Consider the following 16,035-nt stretch of genomic DNA (forward strand, 5'->3'; position numbering starts at 1 on the left):
CAAGTGAATTAAGTGCTCCGTTAATAGTCATCTGAAGATTGGAATTTTGGAAATATAGCTAGGTGCAGTGGCTGACTGGTTCCAAAATGCCTTTCTTAGTCTGTACGTATGTAAGCTTTCACCCTCACCGCGCGAGATTTGCTCTTTGGTCAATTTCTATAGTTCAGCTATTGCTTTGATATAAGAAGCAAGGTTGATCAATTTTATAGTGATATTGAAATGTCTCCGGCTAATTTCTTTCTTTTTGAGTATAAGCTTCTCCATATATTGGAGTCTAATTCATATCATGTGGTGCTTGTATCATCCAATTCTCAAAATATGTCATTAGCTTCTAAACATTAGGATCATAATATGCACAAACATAAGTCATTAGCTTTTACCCTTACTTTGTAGTGCTGTCTGGTTAGGAAGTTTTAGTAACAGTTTTTTTTTTATTACTAAAACTGATACCTGCCAAATTTTATGAAAGTTTCTGTTAAGTAAACTTTTTTTTTTTTTTAACTATTTTAGCAAATCCAGGTATCTCACAAAACCACAAAAATAGGTGTTATAAGAGACCTGTAGTTCATTTTCCTCGAATCAGGTTCTCCCAGTTTTGTCAAAATTTTGTTTTTTACAAAACTGATTTTCTGAAAACAACTTTGATAAAACTGATGACCAAACAGCACCTATTCATGAAGTATGTACAATTCAGGTGGTATAGGTCTATGCACTAAACTACGCCACCTGTAAGTTCTCCAAAATGAATAGAAAAGAAAGAAGGACAAAAGAAGGAAAAAAACTGTCATTTGTAAATTTTTCCAAAATTGAACTTCTATTGTGGGTTTTCAAATACAAGGATGTGAAGAAAATAACAAAATTGAGTTGTAGATTTGAGAATTCATAAATTATGCTAGGGTGCAGAACTCCTTAAACCATTTTCTATTTGAATAATCGGGACATTATGGTGAGCATGGTTTCCGTCATGGCCGAGCTCTTGACTTGAATCGGTATCAGGCAGTCACCAATACAATGCATGCACACACACATACATATGCATATATGTATATGTATATGCATAAGTATATGTATATGTATCTTGGCTCTTATCATCAAGTTTGGTATAAACCACATTATATTCTAGGATATTGGCCGATATGGTACCAACATACTAGCCAATATTTTCAATTGCTTCTGGAGTCACTTTGTGGTGCTGTTTGGTTAGGAAGTTTTAGTAAAAATGTTTTTTTACCAAAACTGATATCTGAAAAATTTTACGAAAGATGCTGTTAAGGAAGGATTTTTAACTATTTTAGCTAATCTAGGTGTCTAACAAAACCAAAAGTATATGTATTGGGCACTTACCAATATGATGCAAGTACACACACGTATGTATATGTATATTATATGTATATATATTGCTATATGTATATGTATCATGGCCATTATGATCAAGCCTGGTATAACCCAACATACTAGTCAGTATTTTTATCACATTTTTTGTGATACCCAGTATCTGGGACTGGCCCATTTGACCGGCCCAAAGTATTTGGCCCAACCAATTGATGCACGTGTGTGGCACGTGCGAGGAGAGAAGAGGACTCTCAATGGGAGTCTTCTTCCTTTCGAGTTTGATGGACGGAATCCGACTCTAGGCCGGATTCTGATCACGGCTGAGCTCTATTTAGAGCTCCTTCCTGATCCCTCTTCTACCACATCGGAGAGCCCAATTTCCCAATCAACGTCGTCGCCGGAATTTCTTGATTTTTCTCCTCGAATGCCGACGACTTCCGACATTGTTGCTCTTGCCAACCGTCGTCCGAAGCTAAGTAAGAATCTGGCAACCGTTAATTCGCCTCTCTCTTCTTTTTCCGTGGTCCTTGGAAGCCTTGATTCCGGCCAGTTGATCGCCGAATTTTTTATTAAGAATGAGTGCTCTGTTTTCTCCTATTTTTCTTTAGATTTTTCAATTTTATTCCTTTTTCAGCCGATGATGCTGCCAGATTTGTCACCAAGGCCTCCGTTTGGTTCCTCACGATGCTTTGCAGCCGTGGTCGAGGCTTCGACCGTTGGAAAGCCTCGGTTACATGATGTAAGGGGTAGTGACTCCTATTTTCGGCTGAATTTCCGCCACTGGCCACCTGCTACCACCGACCGCTGACCATCAATTGGTCGGTCGTGGTTCCCTGGGCCTCTCGTCTTCCACCAGCAACCACTCCTCTTCCTTGGTAGAGAGAGAAGCTTTTTTCTCTCTCTTTTCTCTCTTTTTCATCCTTACTCTCTTTTGTTTCTTTCTACAAAGTTTCTCTCTCTATCTGGACTTTCTCTCTACTCTCTCTAGGGTAGTTGGATCCAGTAGGGACTCTTCACAGTGATTTTGGATTGACCTTGATGAAGGGCCTTGATTTATGTTCGATGGATGGAACACCGGCCCCCACCTTGGCCCTTTCCGAATATTGTTAGATTTGATTATCCTCTAATCTCTGTTGAACCATCTGTGCCCTAGTTCGAGCATGATTTGATGAATTTCACCTTGATCGGACAAACCGGAGTGTTGGGCACTCTCGCTTGGTCAGCTCTAGGAGGATATTGGAATTTAAAATTTTTATTTTTAAAAAAATAATTATGATAAAATTTTAATAAAAAATATAATTTTTGGATATTGGGCTCTAAAATTTTTTTTGAGATTAATTAGATGTATTACTTGGATTGCATTTGCAAGGTAAGTGATGTTTCACTTTTTCTAAATTTATCAGCAGTTATTAAATTGTTATATTCATAACTTTTGAGTGGTCTTATTCATGATGCATGGAATTGATGGATAGTATATTACAGAATATATTATTTTGAAATATTATGATTGATTGAATTTGACACCGCATGATTTTAAAATTGAAATATGAAATTTAGAACTATCTGAATTTCGATCTGGTTATGTTGAGGATCCTGCCAATAGGGGTTAATACATTTACACATGATTTGCCCTAAAAGTTGTGTCCAAGATGAAGAGCGACATACTGTAAGCAGATATGCGGTCTTGAAGGACTTTGCTGCAAGATGATGCGCAGCTTACTGCAAGAAGATTAGCCATTGTTATGATCCTACCACAGGAAAGATGTGGTCATAGCTCAAAATTAATAAGATGAATTGAATATTTGAAAGAATTTGAATTCATGAACAAAAATTTATTATTTTAAAAAAATATTTGATTCATATATTAGTACTGCATATATGCCTATTTTCTGCAAATTATTATCTATTTGATTACCTGATTTGTTTGGCTAAAGTGATCATTGCTTGCTGAACTGTCTAGCTCATTATACGATTTTTTATTTTTTATAGATTCAGAGAACTAGCCTGATCATGGTTTTCAATATAGGAGAGCGACTAGCAGATGCACAAATTATCTTAGATTAGGGTTTATTTAAATTAATGTACTATCCTAGAATATTATTAGAATCATGAGATATTTAAATATTGAGCTAGTTATTAAAATAATGTTTGCATTTTATTATTTAAATTATTCTGCTGCATACTTATGATATCATATTGAGATGCCTTATATATTTGTTGGGAGGGTTCCTTATAAATATGCGGCGACATGACCTCCAGTTCGTGAACTCAGGTTGGGGACGTGACAGAATGGTATATGAGGGGACCTGGCTTGCGACGTATATGGACTAGAAAAACTGCAATATGGGTTCATGGAGGTTGACCACGAGCCGATCGTGGTGCTCGTGACTAGATTTGAATGAATTTGAACCCTTAGCCTAGCAAGATCACCAAGGCTTAAACGGAAGGAACATGTGAGGACTCGTGTGAGCGCGTGTTTAATCCTACATCGGTTATTCTCTGGGTCGATCTTGGATACTTATATAGGATCAAAGAACCTAAATAATACCTTCCGGCTAGCTTTTTTAGGTGAGATTCTGAGTTGTTACAAATGGTATCAAAGCATAAGTGGATAAAATTCTAAGACAAGAAAATTTGGCATAGGATGAGTGTAGGTGGGTAGACACTAGAGATATTGGGACGTAAATCTATGTCGATTGCATTGTAAGCTACTTAAAAGATTTTCTGTTTAGCCTTTGCGATTATGTATGAAAAGGTTACCAAGGAATTATGATAAAATTTATTTATAAGGTTTGACACATGATGGAAGGTTGGGCAATCTAGGAATCAAATTATATTTAGTTAGATTTGGATCTAAATTAAGTGCAAGAGGATTGACCATGGAATATTATCATGCATTGTGATTATTTGTTATTTAAGTCAACTTGGAAACTCAAAGATTGATATGGAGGTAACTGTGATATTGCTTGATTTTGAAGAAAATTTCTAGGGGCAAATTAAGATCCATTCATACAAAGTTGTTTAAGATTTCGGCTATGAAATATTTTTATGGTACCCAATTGGAATATTCTTCGATGTTTGAATCTGTGTTTGGATTATGAATGAAACTAGCATGTAGAAGAAAAATATGCAAAAAGGTTATTTTCTTATTGAAGAATTAATTTTATTTTGAGATTATAAAGTATTCATCTTGGTAGAATTATTAATAATTTTTATCACCATCTTTGGATCCAAATAATATATCTGATTTGTCTATTGGAGACTATGGTGTGTAATAAACTTCAATTCAAAGTTTGGTTTTATAAGTTGATCTAGGAATCTTTTGCCAATATTGTTGAGGTTGCGGATGAAATCTAGTTTTGCGTGAAGAATTTGAAATTTTAAGTCTTGCATGATTATCATAGAAGATTTTAGATAAATGCTAAAGATCTCGATAATGAAACTTTAGGAGAGATGATTGAGTCGGTTTACTCATTCGTGTTGATTTAAAGCCTTCTAGTTTGGTGGAGCATTAAGAAAATTCTTTTAGTTGTTTTTACTTGTAAGAGTTTGACCTGAAATTGTCTAGTTAAATTGACAAGAGAATTAAGATTTAACTCATATTTGAATTATAGTAACTAGCCTACATGATGGTTTTGAATGTATCAATTAACTCGAGGGTTAATCTAGATGGATGCGCTCGAGGTAAATTAGGAGATGAGAATCAAAAGTTTCTTTTTGGGCTTTACTTGGAAATTCAAATTTTTGATCAGTTTAGTGCATAATACAAAGTAGTATTTTGATCAAAAGTTATTAGTGAATCTAAAGAATTTTGATGGTCTGAATCAAGGTATGCTGAACCGGTACCGGTAGGCGTACTGGTCGCCTACCGGACCGGTTTGAGACCGGTTTGTACCGGAACCGGTCCGGTAGGAACCGGACCCTTTTTTTTTCGGTTCACGTCCACGCGCGGACGAGGGTCGATAAGGCCACAGAGTTTCTATCTGACACTAATAAACATTAATATTGGTATTGGTTATTCGTCAATCCCAACCCAATAAATACATTAGGAATATATTGTTGCTAGGATTCAACACATGTAGATATAGAATCAAAAAAATTCATTGATCATTACATGGAATTCAGTTAAGATATTGTATAAAAATGAAATTCCTTGTATTCTCATTTGAGAATGGAAGGAAGGATTTTTATTTGGGAGAGTTAGAAGAAAAAAAAAAGATTTTTTGACTTATCTTTTTTTCCCCTTATAAAAAAAACTCAATTAGAATAAAATTATCTAATCTACAAGAACGAAATTGTGTTATGTTTAATATCTTTAGTCTAATCTGCATCTATCTTAACTCTGTCTTTTATTCGCATAGTTTTTTCTTCACCAAATTGCCCGAAGCTTATGCCTTTTTAAATCCAATCGTAAATGTTATGCCTGTCATACCTGTACTTTTTTTCTCTTAGTCTTTGTTTGGCAAGCCGCTGTAAGTTTTCGATGATTTATTTGATAAATAAAAATTCAAAAAATTGATAAGACTAGATAAGTCTTATATTATGAACCATCGATTCAAAAATAGAAATTCTTGTATATGGAATAACCAGTGCGGATAATCGCGCCCGCGCGGGGTGCTCTGCCCCGAGGGAGCGCGTGGCCCGAATGACACCACAGCGTGCGCGCTGTGATTAAAAAAAATGATATCGGTGCCAACCAGTTGGTTCGCACCGGTACATCACCAGTACACGACCGGTATCGACCAGTACGGCAGTCGTACTGGTCGGTTCTCTAACGATAAGCTTCCGGTACTGGATTCCACACTGATCTGGTTCGTACGGGCCCGTACCGGCTGGTGCGGGCCGGTACGGCATACCCTGGTCTCAATCATAGGGCACAGCAAAACATAGTGGTCTGACTTATTTTTCTAAGTTGGTCAGAGGTATTATTTTTTTGATTCGACAAGTTTTAATAATAAAAGACTTAATCTGTTTTTTTATATAGTAGGATTTTCTTGCTAAATGAAAGGACAATGTTTTGATTTTTGGATGTCGCCGTATTATCTTAGGTTCTCCAATTTTATGCTGTGCTAAGAAAATTCTTAGCATCTTGAGACTAGAATTAGTGGATTATCGATTTTTGAACTTGGTGCTGGAATATTTTGGTGCAGACCTCTTTCCTTCTAAATCTGAAGCTTGTACTTCAATTAATATCAACCCTCTATTTGATTGAAAGCAAGGGTGCAAATGGGTCGGGTCGGACCGAGTCATAAGTGATCCCGACCCAACCCGGTTTCTTGTTTGGGTTCTAATGTTAGACGCGAACCCAACCCAATGGGTCATTCGGGTTTGGTTGGATCGGATCCACGGCTACAATTTTTGACCCAAGAGGTCATTCGGGTCGGGTCGAGTCTATGTATAATCCGGTCCCAATCCAAAATATTTGGGTCCAGTTCGGGTCTGAGTCAAGTCCGGTTCAGATTGTTGGGTAAATGATCACCACTTTACTGCACCAAGCATATCATTCTCTAACTTTCCATCAGCACTTTCAGAGATTGCTGGCTGAAGGTTTGACTGATCAAGAAACCTTAAAATTGAATTTTCATCCCACACGATCTTTGTGCATCCATCAGTGCATTTATCCTGGTATACAGCATCAATTTTGCTGCTAGAAGATTCTTTTGGATCTTGCCCATCTACAGCATCACAGTCATTGAAAAGTTCTTCTGTTCCCCATCTAAGAATGTCCTCCACTTCCTTTTGAGATTCTGACTTGTTCATGAATGGTTGGCCAAGCATCAGTTTCTTCTTAGCAAGCTGCAAGATGCGCTCCTCGACACTAGCACGTACCACGAACCTGTACACCAGAAGCCTGTTTGATTGCCCAATTCTATGTGCTCTATTCATTGCTGGTACATCAGTATGTGGATTGAAATCTGAATCATATATAACGACAGTATCTGCTGTGGCCAGATTTATCCCAAGGCCACAAGAGCGTGCGGATGATAAGAATACAAATCGAGTTTTGTCCTGATTAAAACGGGCAATTGCTGCTTGACGATCAACCACTGACACTGAACCATCCACTATTTCAAATGTCTTAGGACTGAATTCTATAGTCAGATAATCCTCAAGTATATCAAGAAGTTTTGTCATTTGAGAAAATATGAGGACACAATGCCCATCCTTACGTAAAATCTTGAGCATAGAATGCAGTAATGTTAGCTTGGCTGATGCCTTTATGCGCATTTTATGGATAATTCGGGTTCGGGTAGTAGGTCAACCCGACCCATTTGCAGCCTTAATTGAAAGAGATTGAGGTTACTATCAACCTTAATGAATATTCTATTAGGGATGGATTGAAGTTGTTTATGATCTAATCTTGTGATAGATCGATTAATCAAGAGCAGATGATATATTGACAAAGAAACTTGACATTCTTATTCAGAATTAAGATGTTGATTTTCGTTTATAAGAGAGAAGTTTGATTTACATCATCTACAAAAAGAATCAAGTTTGGAGGTATATGACCTTATTCTTATGATAAGAACTAATGATGAAGTTGTACTGATAAACAGAATTTTTAGAAACTTGAATATGAGATTGGAACTATGTATCTCTAACTTTTTGAAAGCGCAAGGAAAGAAAATTTTGGGGATGGAATTTTTTTAGGGGGAGAGAATGTGATACCAAGTATCTGAGCCCGATCCATTTGACCAGCCCAGAGTATCTAGCCCAAAGGAGTTGGCCCAACCAATTGATGCACGTGCGTGGCATGTGTGGGGGAAGAGGTCTCCCGATGGGAGTCTTCTTCCTCCTGAGTTCGGCGGACAGAATCCGACTCCAGGTTGGATTTTGATTGCGGCCGAGTGTTATTTAGAGCTCCTTCCTCATCCCTTTTCCACCACATCAGAGAGCCCAAGTTCCCAATCAACAGTCGCCCGAATTTCATGATTTTCTCCTCGAATGCCGACCACTTTTGATGCCGTTGTTGCTGCCAACTGTCGCCGGAAGCTAGGTAAGAATCCGACAACCTTTAGTTGGCCTCTCTCTCCTTCTTTTGTGGTCCTTGAAAGCCCTGATTCCGGCCAGTGATCGTCCGATTTTATGTCAAGAATCGGTGCTATATTTTTTTCTATTTTTTTTGGATTTTTTCAATTTCATTCCTTCTTTCCGATCTGATTGACCACTCCTCGATCTCTATTGAACCATCTGTACCCTAGTCCGAGCATAATTCGATGAATTTCACTTTGATCAGACTGACCGGAGTGTCGGACACTCCTGCTTGATCAACCCTGTAAGGATGATAGAATTTAAGATTTTTATTTTTTAAAAAAATAATTCTGATGAAATTTTAATGAAAAATATAATTTTGGGATATAGGGTCCGAGAAGGATTTTTGAGATTAATTAGATCTGTTAGTTAGATTGCGTTCGTAGGGTAAGTAATATTTCACTTTTTTTTTAAATTTATTAGTAATTATTAAATTATTATATTCATGACTTTTGAGTAGTATTATTCATGATGCATGAATTTGATGGATAGTATATTACGGAATATGTTATTTTGGAATATTGTGATGATATATGATAATATTATGGATATGATTGATTAATTTTGAGACAACATGATTTTAGAACTGAAATATGAAACCTAGAACTATTTGAATTTCGACCTAGCTATGTTAAGGACTCCGCCAATGAGGCCTAATACGTTGGCATATGATTTGTCCTTAAGGTTGTGTCCAAGATGATGAACGACATACCGTAAACAGATACGCAGTCCGGAAGAACTTTGTTGCAAGATGATGCACAGCTCACTGCAAGAAGATAAGCCGTTGTTATGATCTTGCCGCAGGAAAGATGTGGTCATAGCTCAGGATTGATAAGATGAATTGAATATTTGAAAGAATTTGAATCCATAAGAAAGATTTGATTCGAATATTTGGTATGAACCGATAAGTTTTTATTTTTTTCTTTCGATTTTCGCGTCCGCGCGTGGGATAAATGCCACCATGCGGCATTAATGAGCCCGCATGGGCGCACAGGCACGCTGCCCTATGCGGGCGGGGGAAACGCCCGTGCGGTGCTTCAAAGTGCGGGGAACCGCGTCATTCCCCCGTGTGCGGAACCGCGTGCGGGCGGAAAATCGCGTGCCTGCGCGTGGGCCCGCGGGATAAATGCCACAGTGGCATTAAATGCCACACTGTGGCACTAATAAGCTCGCCCGTGCTGGCTGGGGAAGCGGGCAGGCGGGGGAAACGCCTGCGCGGCGTTTCACAGCGCAGCGAAAGCGCCTGCGCGCAATTCCCCAGTGCGTGGAACTGCACGGGGCTGGGAAATGCGGGCCCGCACACGGGCACGTGGCACCGCGCCTGCGCGGGCGCTCTTCTCCGCACACGGGGCGCTTTGCCCAAGCGCGTGGCCGAAAGGGCCACACGCGCTTTCAAAAAAAAAAAAAATGTACCGGTGCGAACTGGCCGGTTCGCACCGGTACACGAACAATACCAGCCGATACATGACCGGTACGCATGCATACCGGTCGAGATCGGCCCAAAAATAGCTGAAACCGGTTTCCACGCTGTCCGGATACCGGTTTCAAGCCGGACCAGTCCGTACCAGGCCGGTACGGTCCGGTTCGGCAAACCATGGTACTGCATATATGCATATTTTCTATAAGTTATTATCTATATGATTTCCTGTTTTGTTTAGCTTAAGTGATCATTGCTTACTGGACTGTCTGCTTATTATACAATTTCTTATTTTTACAAATTCAGAGAACTTGCCTGATCGGGGTTTTCAATATGGGTGAGGGACTAGTAGAGGCACAAATTATTTGAGATTGGAGTTTATTTAAATTGATGTACTACCCTAAAATATTGTTAGAATCGTGAGACATTTAAATATTGAGCTAGTTATTGAAATAAAGTTTGCAAATTATTATTCAAATTGTTTCGCTGCATATTTATGATATCATGTTGAGATGCTTTGCATGCTTGTAGAGAGGGTTCCCTATGAGTATGCGGCGGTTGACACTTGACACGACTTCCGGTTCGTGAAGTCGGATCGGGGGCACGACATTTTTACTTCCTTATTAGACTAAATATTTCGAAGATCTCCCTACCTTCCATTTCCATCTCAGCAAAATCAAACTAAGATCTTGGTTTATCTTGGTCTACATCATTCACTATGATGGCCGATATCAGGTTTTTAAAACATTAATAGTCCATAGTTCCTGCTCAACTCTTTGTTTTAATTTTTAACATTGAGATATGGTTCAGTTTCTTGGCAAGTTTTTTTTGACTTAGTGTGGCAATCTTGTTGTACTGAAATGGTCTCTTGATAATTAGTGGAATGGATCAGTAAGTTCCATTTTGATGTAGGATAGTCGAAGGCAAGCTTTTGGATAGGGCTAAGCCTGTAGATCTGTAGAATTTCAAGATAATCACTGAGTTTTCGATAGGATTTTAGGACCTGAATTGGGTTTTTAGGGCTTTATGCAATTGAATAGCTAAGGTCTAGAGTTTGCTGGAATTTTCTGGTGAAAAGATGATATTGATATGACTAAAACAAAAACCTACAGGAAATGAAACTGAAAAGAAAGATCAATAATAGAGAAAGACTAGCAAAAATGAGGCAAAGACAGGTAAATAAGTATAGAGAATATGGAAACAAAATACAGAAGTTAAAAGTAAAGGGAAGAGAAAAGATAATATTGCAAGCCTCACACTTGTTCTACAACATCATGCCATAGGAGAGAAGAAAAACTGATATTGCATTCATTTTCTGGATAAGACTTGCTTACATAACTTCAAGATCCTGCAATTTTTCTTTAAAAAAAGCTAACATGTTTGATAATCCCAAAAATAGCCCCCAGAAGGCGTGGATATTGTTCATGATTACTATAATGTGAGCAGTGCCATTGTCAATAGCACTATGGTAAGTTGACCCCTTAAGCTATCTCATAAATTCTGAGATCTTTTAATCTCAGCCTTTGGTTCAAAATAAATCCACTTAAAAACTAAAATTAATAAGAAATAAAAAGAAAGCAATAAGTTGAAATGAATCTTGACCTGCTTCGAATCTGTGAATATCTCATCAATTTCCAACTAACCTTGTTCCATCATGATATCATTTTGAAGGATATAAATGTTATCGCATTAGTGTCATTTGAGGTCACAATTTCTTCCAACTTTTGTGGATCTTGTATACCACTTTGTTTTTCGGAGTATCTTAAGGATCAAAATTTCCAGCTCCTTTGATATCTTCTTGATTAAATTCAGCATCCGAGCAGGCTTCTGTTGATGGATCAGCACTATATTTCACCTCCTTTCTTCTAGCATCTTTGCAAAATCTTTGAAATTCATAGCTTCGTTGACATGTACTTTATCAGACTCAAATATTATGTGAATCTTGTGAAGCTTCTTCTATGACCATCTTTTCTTCCATGATGCCTTTAGAATCTTGCAAATGTTCCAATTCTTGGGAAAGCTCCACCTCTTCTTCTGTTTCGACATCCATGCAAGTGGACTTGGATGCCATTTATACTTTCTTGTAACATGATCTGATTCAAAGGCACTTTGTTGTGGCTTTTAATTGAAATAATTGCTCTTGTTTCTGCACGCCTAATAAGAACAAGAAATGTGAGGTGCTTGACCTGTTTTTGTGCATTTGTTTTCCTCAAGCTTTCCAACATATAGCCCAGATCTTTCCTTAATAGGATCCATGAGCTTTGAGAAGCTCGTTCTTAGAAATAGATTGGTCATATCTGCTAACATGCTGAATGATAAAGGGTTTTTTGTAATAGGGTAGCAAATACCTTTCCTTAAGCAATTTCTTCATCTCCTCCCATTTGATAATATTATCTCAGCCTTGACAAATCATCTGATGTTCACCCAGCATCTCCACTATTTGTAAGCTCGACCAGTTAATCTTCTTTTGGTGAAGCATACTTACATCTAGTCAGGCATCTTTTACCAATCAAAATAATCTTCTAGATCATGACCCAATCTGGAAACTCATGTGGTTCAAGTTCTCTGGTGAAAGCTTCATCAAGAAGATCTTCATAAAGGCATCTTTTATAATGAGATATATTCCATGTGCTGCATAAGCCACTACAATAGAACATGATGGCATACCAAAGGCTCCAATATCAAACTGATGTAGAATAGTCAAGGGAATTTCAGGATAATACCCAAGTATTTAATAAAACTTAACTAGAAAGGCAGCATTCTTAAAGGAAATAGACAATGGTTCACTATAGTTTAACCTAGGGTTTAGGATTTTAGGAACTGAATTTTAGGGCTTGATGCAATTGAATAACCAAGATCAACAGTTTGCTGGCATTTTCTAGTAAAAGTCTGATATTTATATAACTAAAAGATAAACCTATGGGAAATGAAACACAAAAGAAAGATCATTAAGATAGAAGAACAAAGAAAAGGAGGCAAAACCAAGAAAGAAGAATAGAAAATAATGGAATCAAAAAACAAAGGTTAAAAGAAAGGGAAGGGAAAAGACAATACTGGACTTACCTTCTGTTTGTCATCATAAGAGCGATAAGTTCCAGGACCCTCTGTCATAGATATGACCAGTTTTTCTGACATGTATGATTTACTGAAGGGAGGAAGAGAATCACTGAAACTTTCAAAAGGGAACATTTCTTTTTAGTTCTAATAGATTATGTTATATCTCCACCTGATTTTCTGACTGCATTGCTATACTCTGAAGTCTGAACCATGATTTGTTTTTACATAGGAATTGGTTATGCACTTGCTAAAGAATTTCTAAAGGCGGGTGACAATGTCATAGTTTGCTCAAGATCAGGTATGAACTTGTTGTTCAACACTCATATGTACATCTGAGTTAAGGCTTTAAGATAGCTGATGGTGTTTCATAGGGAAATTTCAATATAAGGCACTATTGGCAACACTTATTCTACTATTGGCAACATTTATTCTCTTTTCTACCCAGCTTATTGTACCAATTTTTGTTGCTGTTTATTAAAACCTTTTGAAAGTATCAAGACAATTTACTGAAATTATCACTAACATGTAATTGATACCGTACAGGTGAGCGTGTAGAATTAGCAGTTCAACAGTTGAGGCAGGAATTTGGAGAGCAGCATGTGTGGGTATCTACTGCACGGCTGCTTCTGTTCTTTTTCTGTTTTTGCCCTACCTTGGTTTGTATTACATAATTCTTTGTTTGCTCTTTAGTAATTCATCGTCATCTCATTTCCTATAAATGCAGGGAACTGTTTGTGATGTTAGAGAAGGAAAGGATGTCAAGGCACTAGTTGCTTTCGCAAGTGACAACCTGAATTACATTGATATATGGGTATTCATGTCCTCTATTTCGTTCTGTTCTTTTTATCCCCACAAAATTGGATGTACTACTTCAAAATTTACACAACAGTTCCCTCTGGTCTATTGTTCATATAAGGGAACACTGTGGATGTATGTTTTGTATCCATGTATATATATATATACACGTGTGTCTATGCGCGTGCGCGTATGTGTGTACATATATGTGTGTGTATGTATGTGTGTGTATATATATATATGCATATATATATATACACACACATATATATATATACATATATATACATATATATATACACACATACATACATACACTTATATATGTATGTGTGTATGTTTGTATATATGTATGTACATATGTATGTATGTATGCATATCCCTAAGGCAAGCCTGTGTCAAAGTTTTGGACTCCACTAAGGTATTCATTTATCTTAAAATGAATAAAATGCGAGTACTAACTTATGCTGATTTATACTTCATTAGGTGATCCAGGAGGATCAAGATTCGATGTGGACCATTTGCCCTATATGGGCAGGGTTGTAAAGGGTCCAGGAGCAAGATCTGCCACATCGGATAGCTGAATCACATACCAAACTTTTAGAGGCCAAAACTTGTCCATATGACCTCTAATTGAGATGCTTCTTTTTTTTCCAAATTGGGTGATTTTTCGAAATCTACATTGTGGCGTCATCCCTTAAAGGGTTTAGCCCCAAAATGAAACGGTCAAATCAAAAACTTTCTTTTCAGAAAGGATTTTGATCGAGTGTATCTTCCAATTCGGAAAGAATTAAGTGGAGTAACAAGAGGCAAAGTTAATATAGGAGTTGAGATCTACCTTTTGTAGAATATTTTTTTTTCGGTGTTTATTTTCACTAGTCATGTCTATTTTGAGAAAGCTAGTGTTGTTCGAACTAGCATAAATAGAGACTATGTACCTCAGTTTTTGAGGTATTAATGAAAGAAAAGGGACCTAAATCCTATTTTCACCATCTTTGTTTTTTTTCTCCTAAATTTTTTTGAAAGATTCGAGTTGAGTGGGTTGAGAAAATTTTCCTTCTCCACGATCGGTTCGTTAGGTTATATTTAATTATAGTTTCTTTGGTTGCTTTCTTCATGTGCCAAGCCTTTCTGAGTTGTCATAGTTCAATTTGATTCAGGTGCATTGATTCATAATATACAACAGTTAAATATAATGCTTGGAAATACATGGAAATTCAAGAAATAGGCTCTAGATTGTTGATTTCTAAACATGCTAATGGTTTGTGGATTATATCACTTGATAATTTCTAAGCCAAAACTTTATCCCAAGGATTTAGGTCAATTTCAACGATAATATAGTAGAATGGCCTTTGGAACAAACATGTTGCCAATGCACTTCATGTTCTGTCACTAGAGTAGCTTCTCTCAGATTCTTGGCCTATAAACACATTGTATTTCTTATAATCATTTAGCTTGATGTTAATGTTTATATAGATTTTGCTGCTCTGGAGCTCAATAGCAGGTGGGGCAGTATATAATATTCAAAGTAATTAATGAGTTGCTTCTTGTGTTGTTTAGTTGTTTAGAGTATTGGGAAGGCAAACACTGATTTTCTTTTACCCCTAAAGATCAACAAACACATCTAAAAGATAATAAAATAGGAGGAATGATACATCATCCACTATTTGTTTAGTATAGAACAATGTTGGCTGTACAAAAGATAATAAAATAGGAGGAATGATACATCGTCCACTATTTGCTTAGTATAGAACTAAATGTTGGCTGTACCACCCCAAACCACCCGGTTCGAGGCATAACAAACCAAACCAAAGGGGAACCCAAAACGTCTGCCCTGTTGGCTCAAAACCATTCGATTTAATCCTTTCCTCATTTGATTAAGGCCTGATTTGTTTAAAAAAATACCCTCTATCACACCCCAAATCTAGGACATAATGCTACCAAGGGTTGCAACCCAGGATAACATGAAGCCAATAATCATAATCTCAAATAAAATAAAAGGTCCAAATCCATCATCTAATAAATAATTGAATAAATGTTGGTTCAGAGCGACTAAATCCATATTTAAATACCAAAACTCATAACCTCAAAATTCAAAAAGTCACCAACTACAAATTCATAGTCAACTAAATAACTAAAATTCTGCTTCAAAGTCTCAAAGCTTGCTAGAGCCCGAACTCCAAGCCTAGACCATTCTTCATTTCAAGTGATCCTATTTGTCTAGGAGAAAAAAGAAAAATAAAAAGAAATATGAGCTATATAGCTCAGTAAGTAAAATTTACACTATCTTATCGAATCAAACATAAGTTTTATATAAACAATGCATCATTTAGAGAAAATAATTTTCATTGTAAAGTAATATACTTCACAATACATTCTGATAAAATAAGTCATAATCAATC

General features: G+C 36.9%; 1 protein-coding gene across 4 annotated transcripts in view; it reads left to right on the forward strand.

Annotated features, from left to right (window-relative positions):
• Positions 1–16,035, forward strand: part of LOC103697059 (chlorophyll(ide) b reductase NOL, chloroplastic) — a 43,241-nt gene that overhangs the window by 10,592 nt on the left and 16,614 nt on the right. For all 4 annotated transcript variants that reach the window (XR_005506583.1, XM_039114620.1, XM_039114619.1 and 1 more), the window contains exons 5-7: positions 13,068–13,136; positions 13,382–13,443; positions 13,563–13,649. Coding sequence is in view for 3 of the 4 variants with exons in the window: in XM_039114620.1 (XP_038970548.1) it covers positions 13,068–13,136; positions 13,382–13,443; positions 13,563–13,649 (218 nt within the window). In the remaining variant the exon portion in view is untranslated. The remainder of the gene's footprint in view (positions 1–13,067; positions 13,137–13,381; positions 13,444–13,562; positions 13,650–16,035) is intronic.

Source organism: Phoenix dactylifera, chromosome 16 (genome assembly GCF_009389715.1).
Source record: "Phoenix dactylifera cultivar Barhee BC4 chromosome 16, palm_55x_up_171113_PBpolish2nd_filt_p, whole genome shotgun sequence".
Taxonomy (NCBI): domain Eukaryota; kingdom Viridiplantae; phylum Streptophyta; class Magnoliopsida; order Arecales; family Arecaceae; genus Phoenix; species Phoenix dactylifera.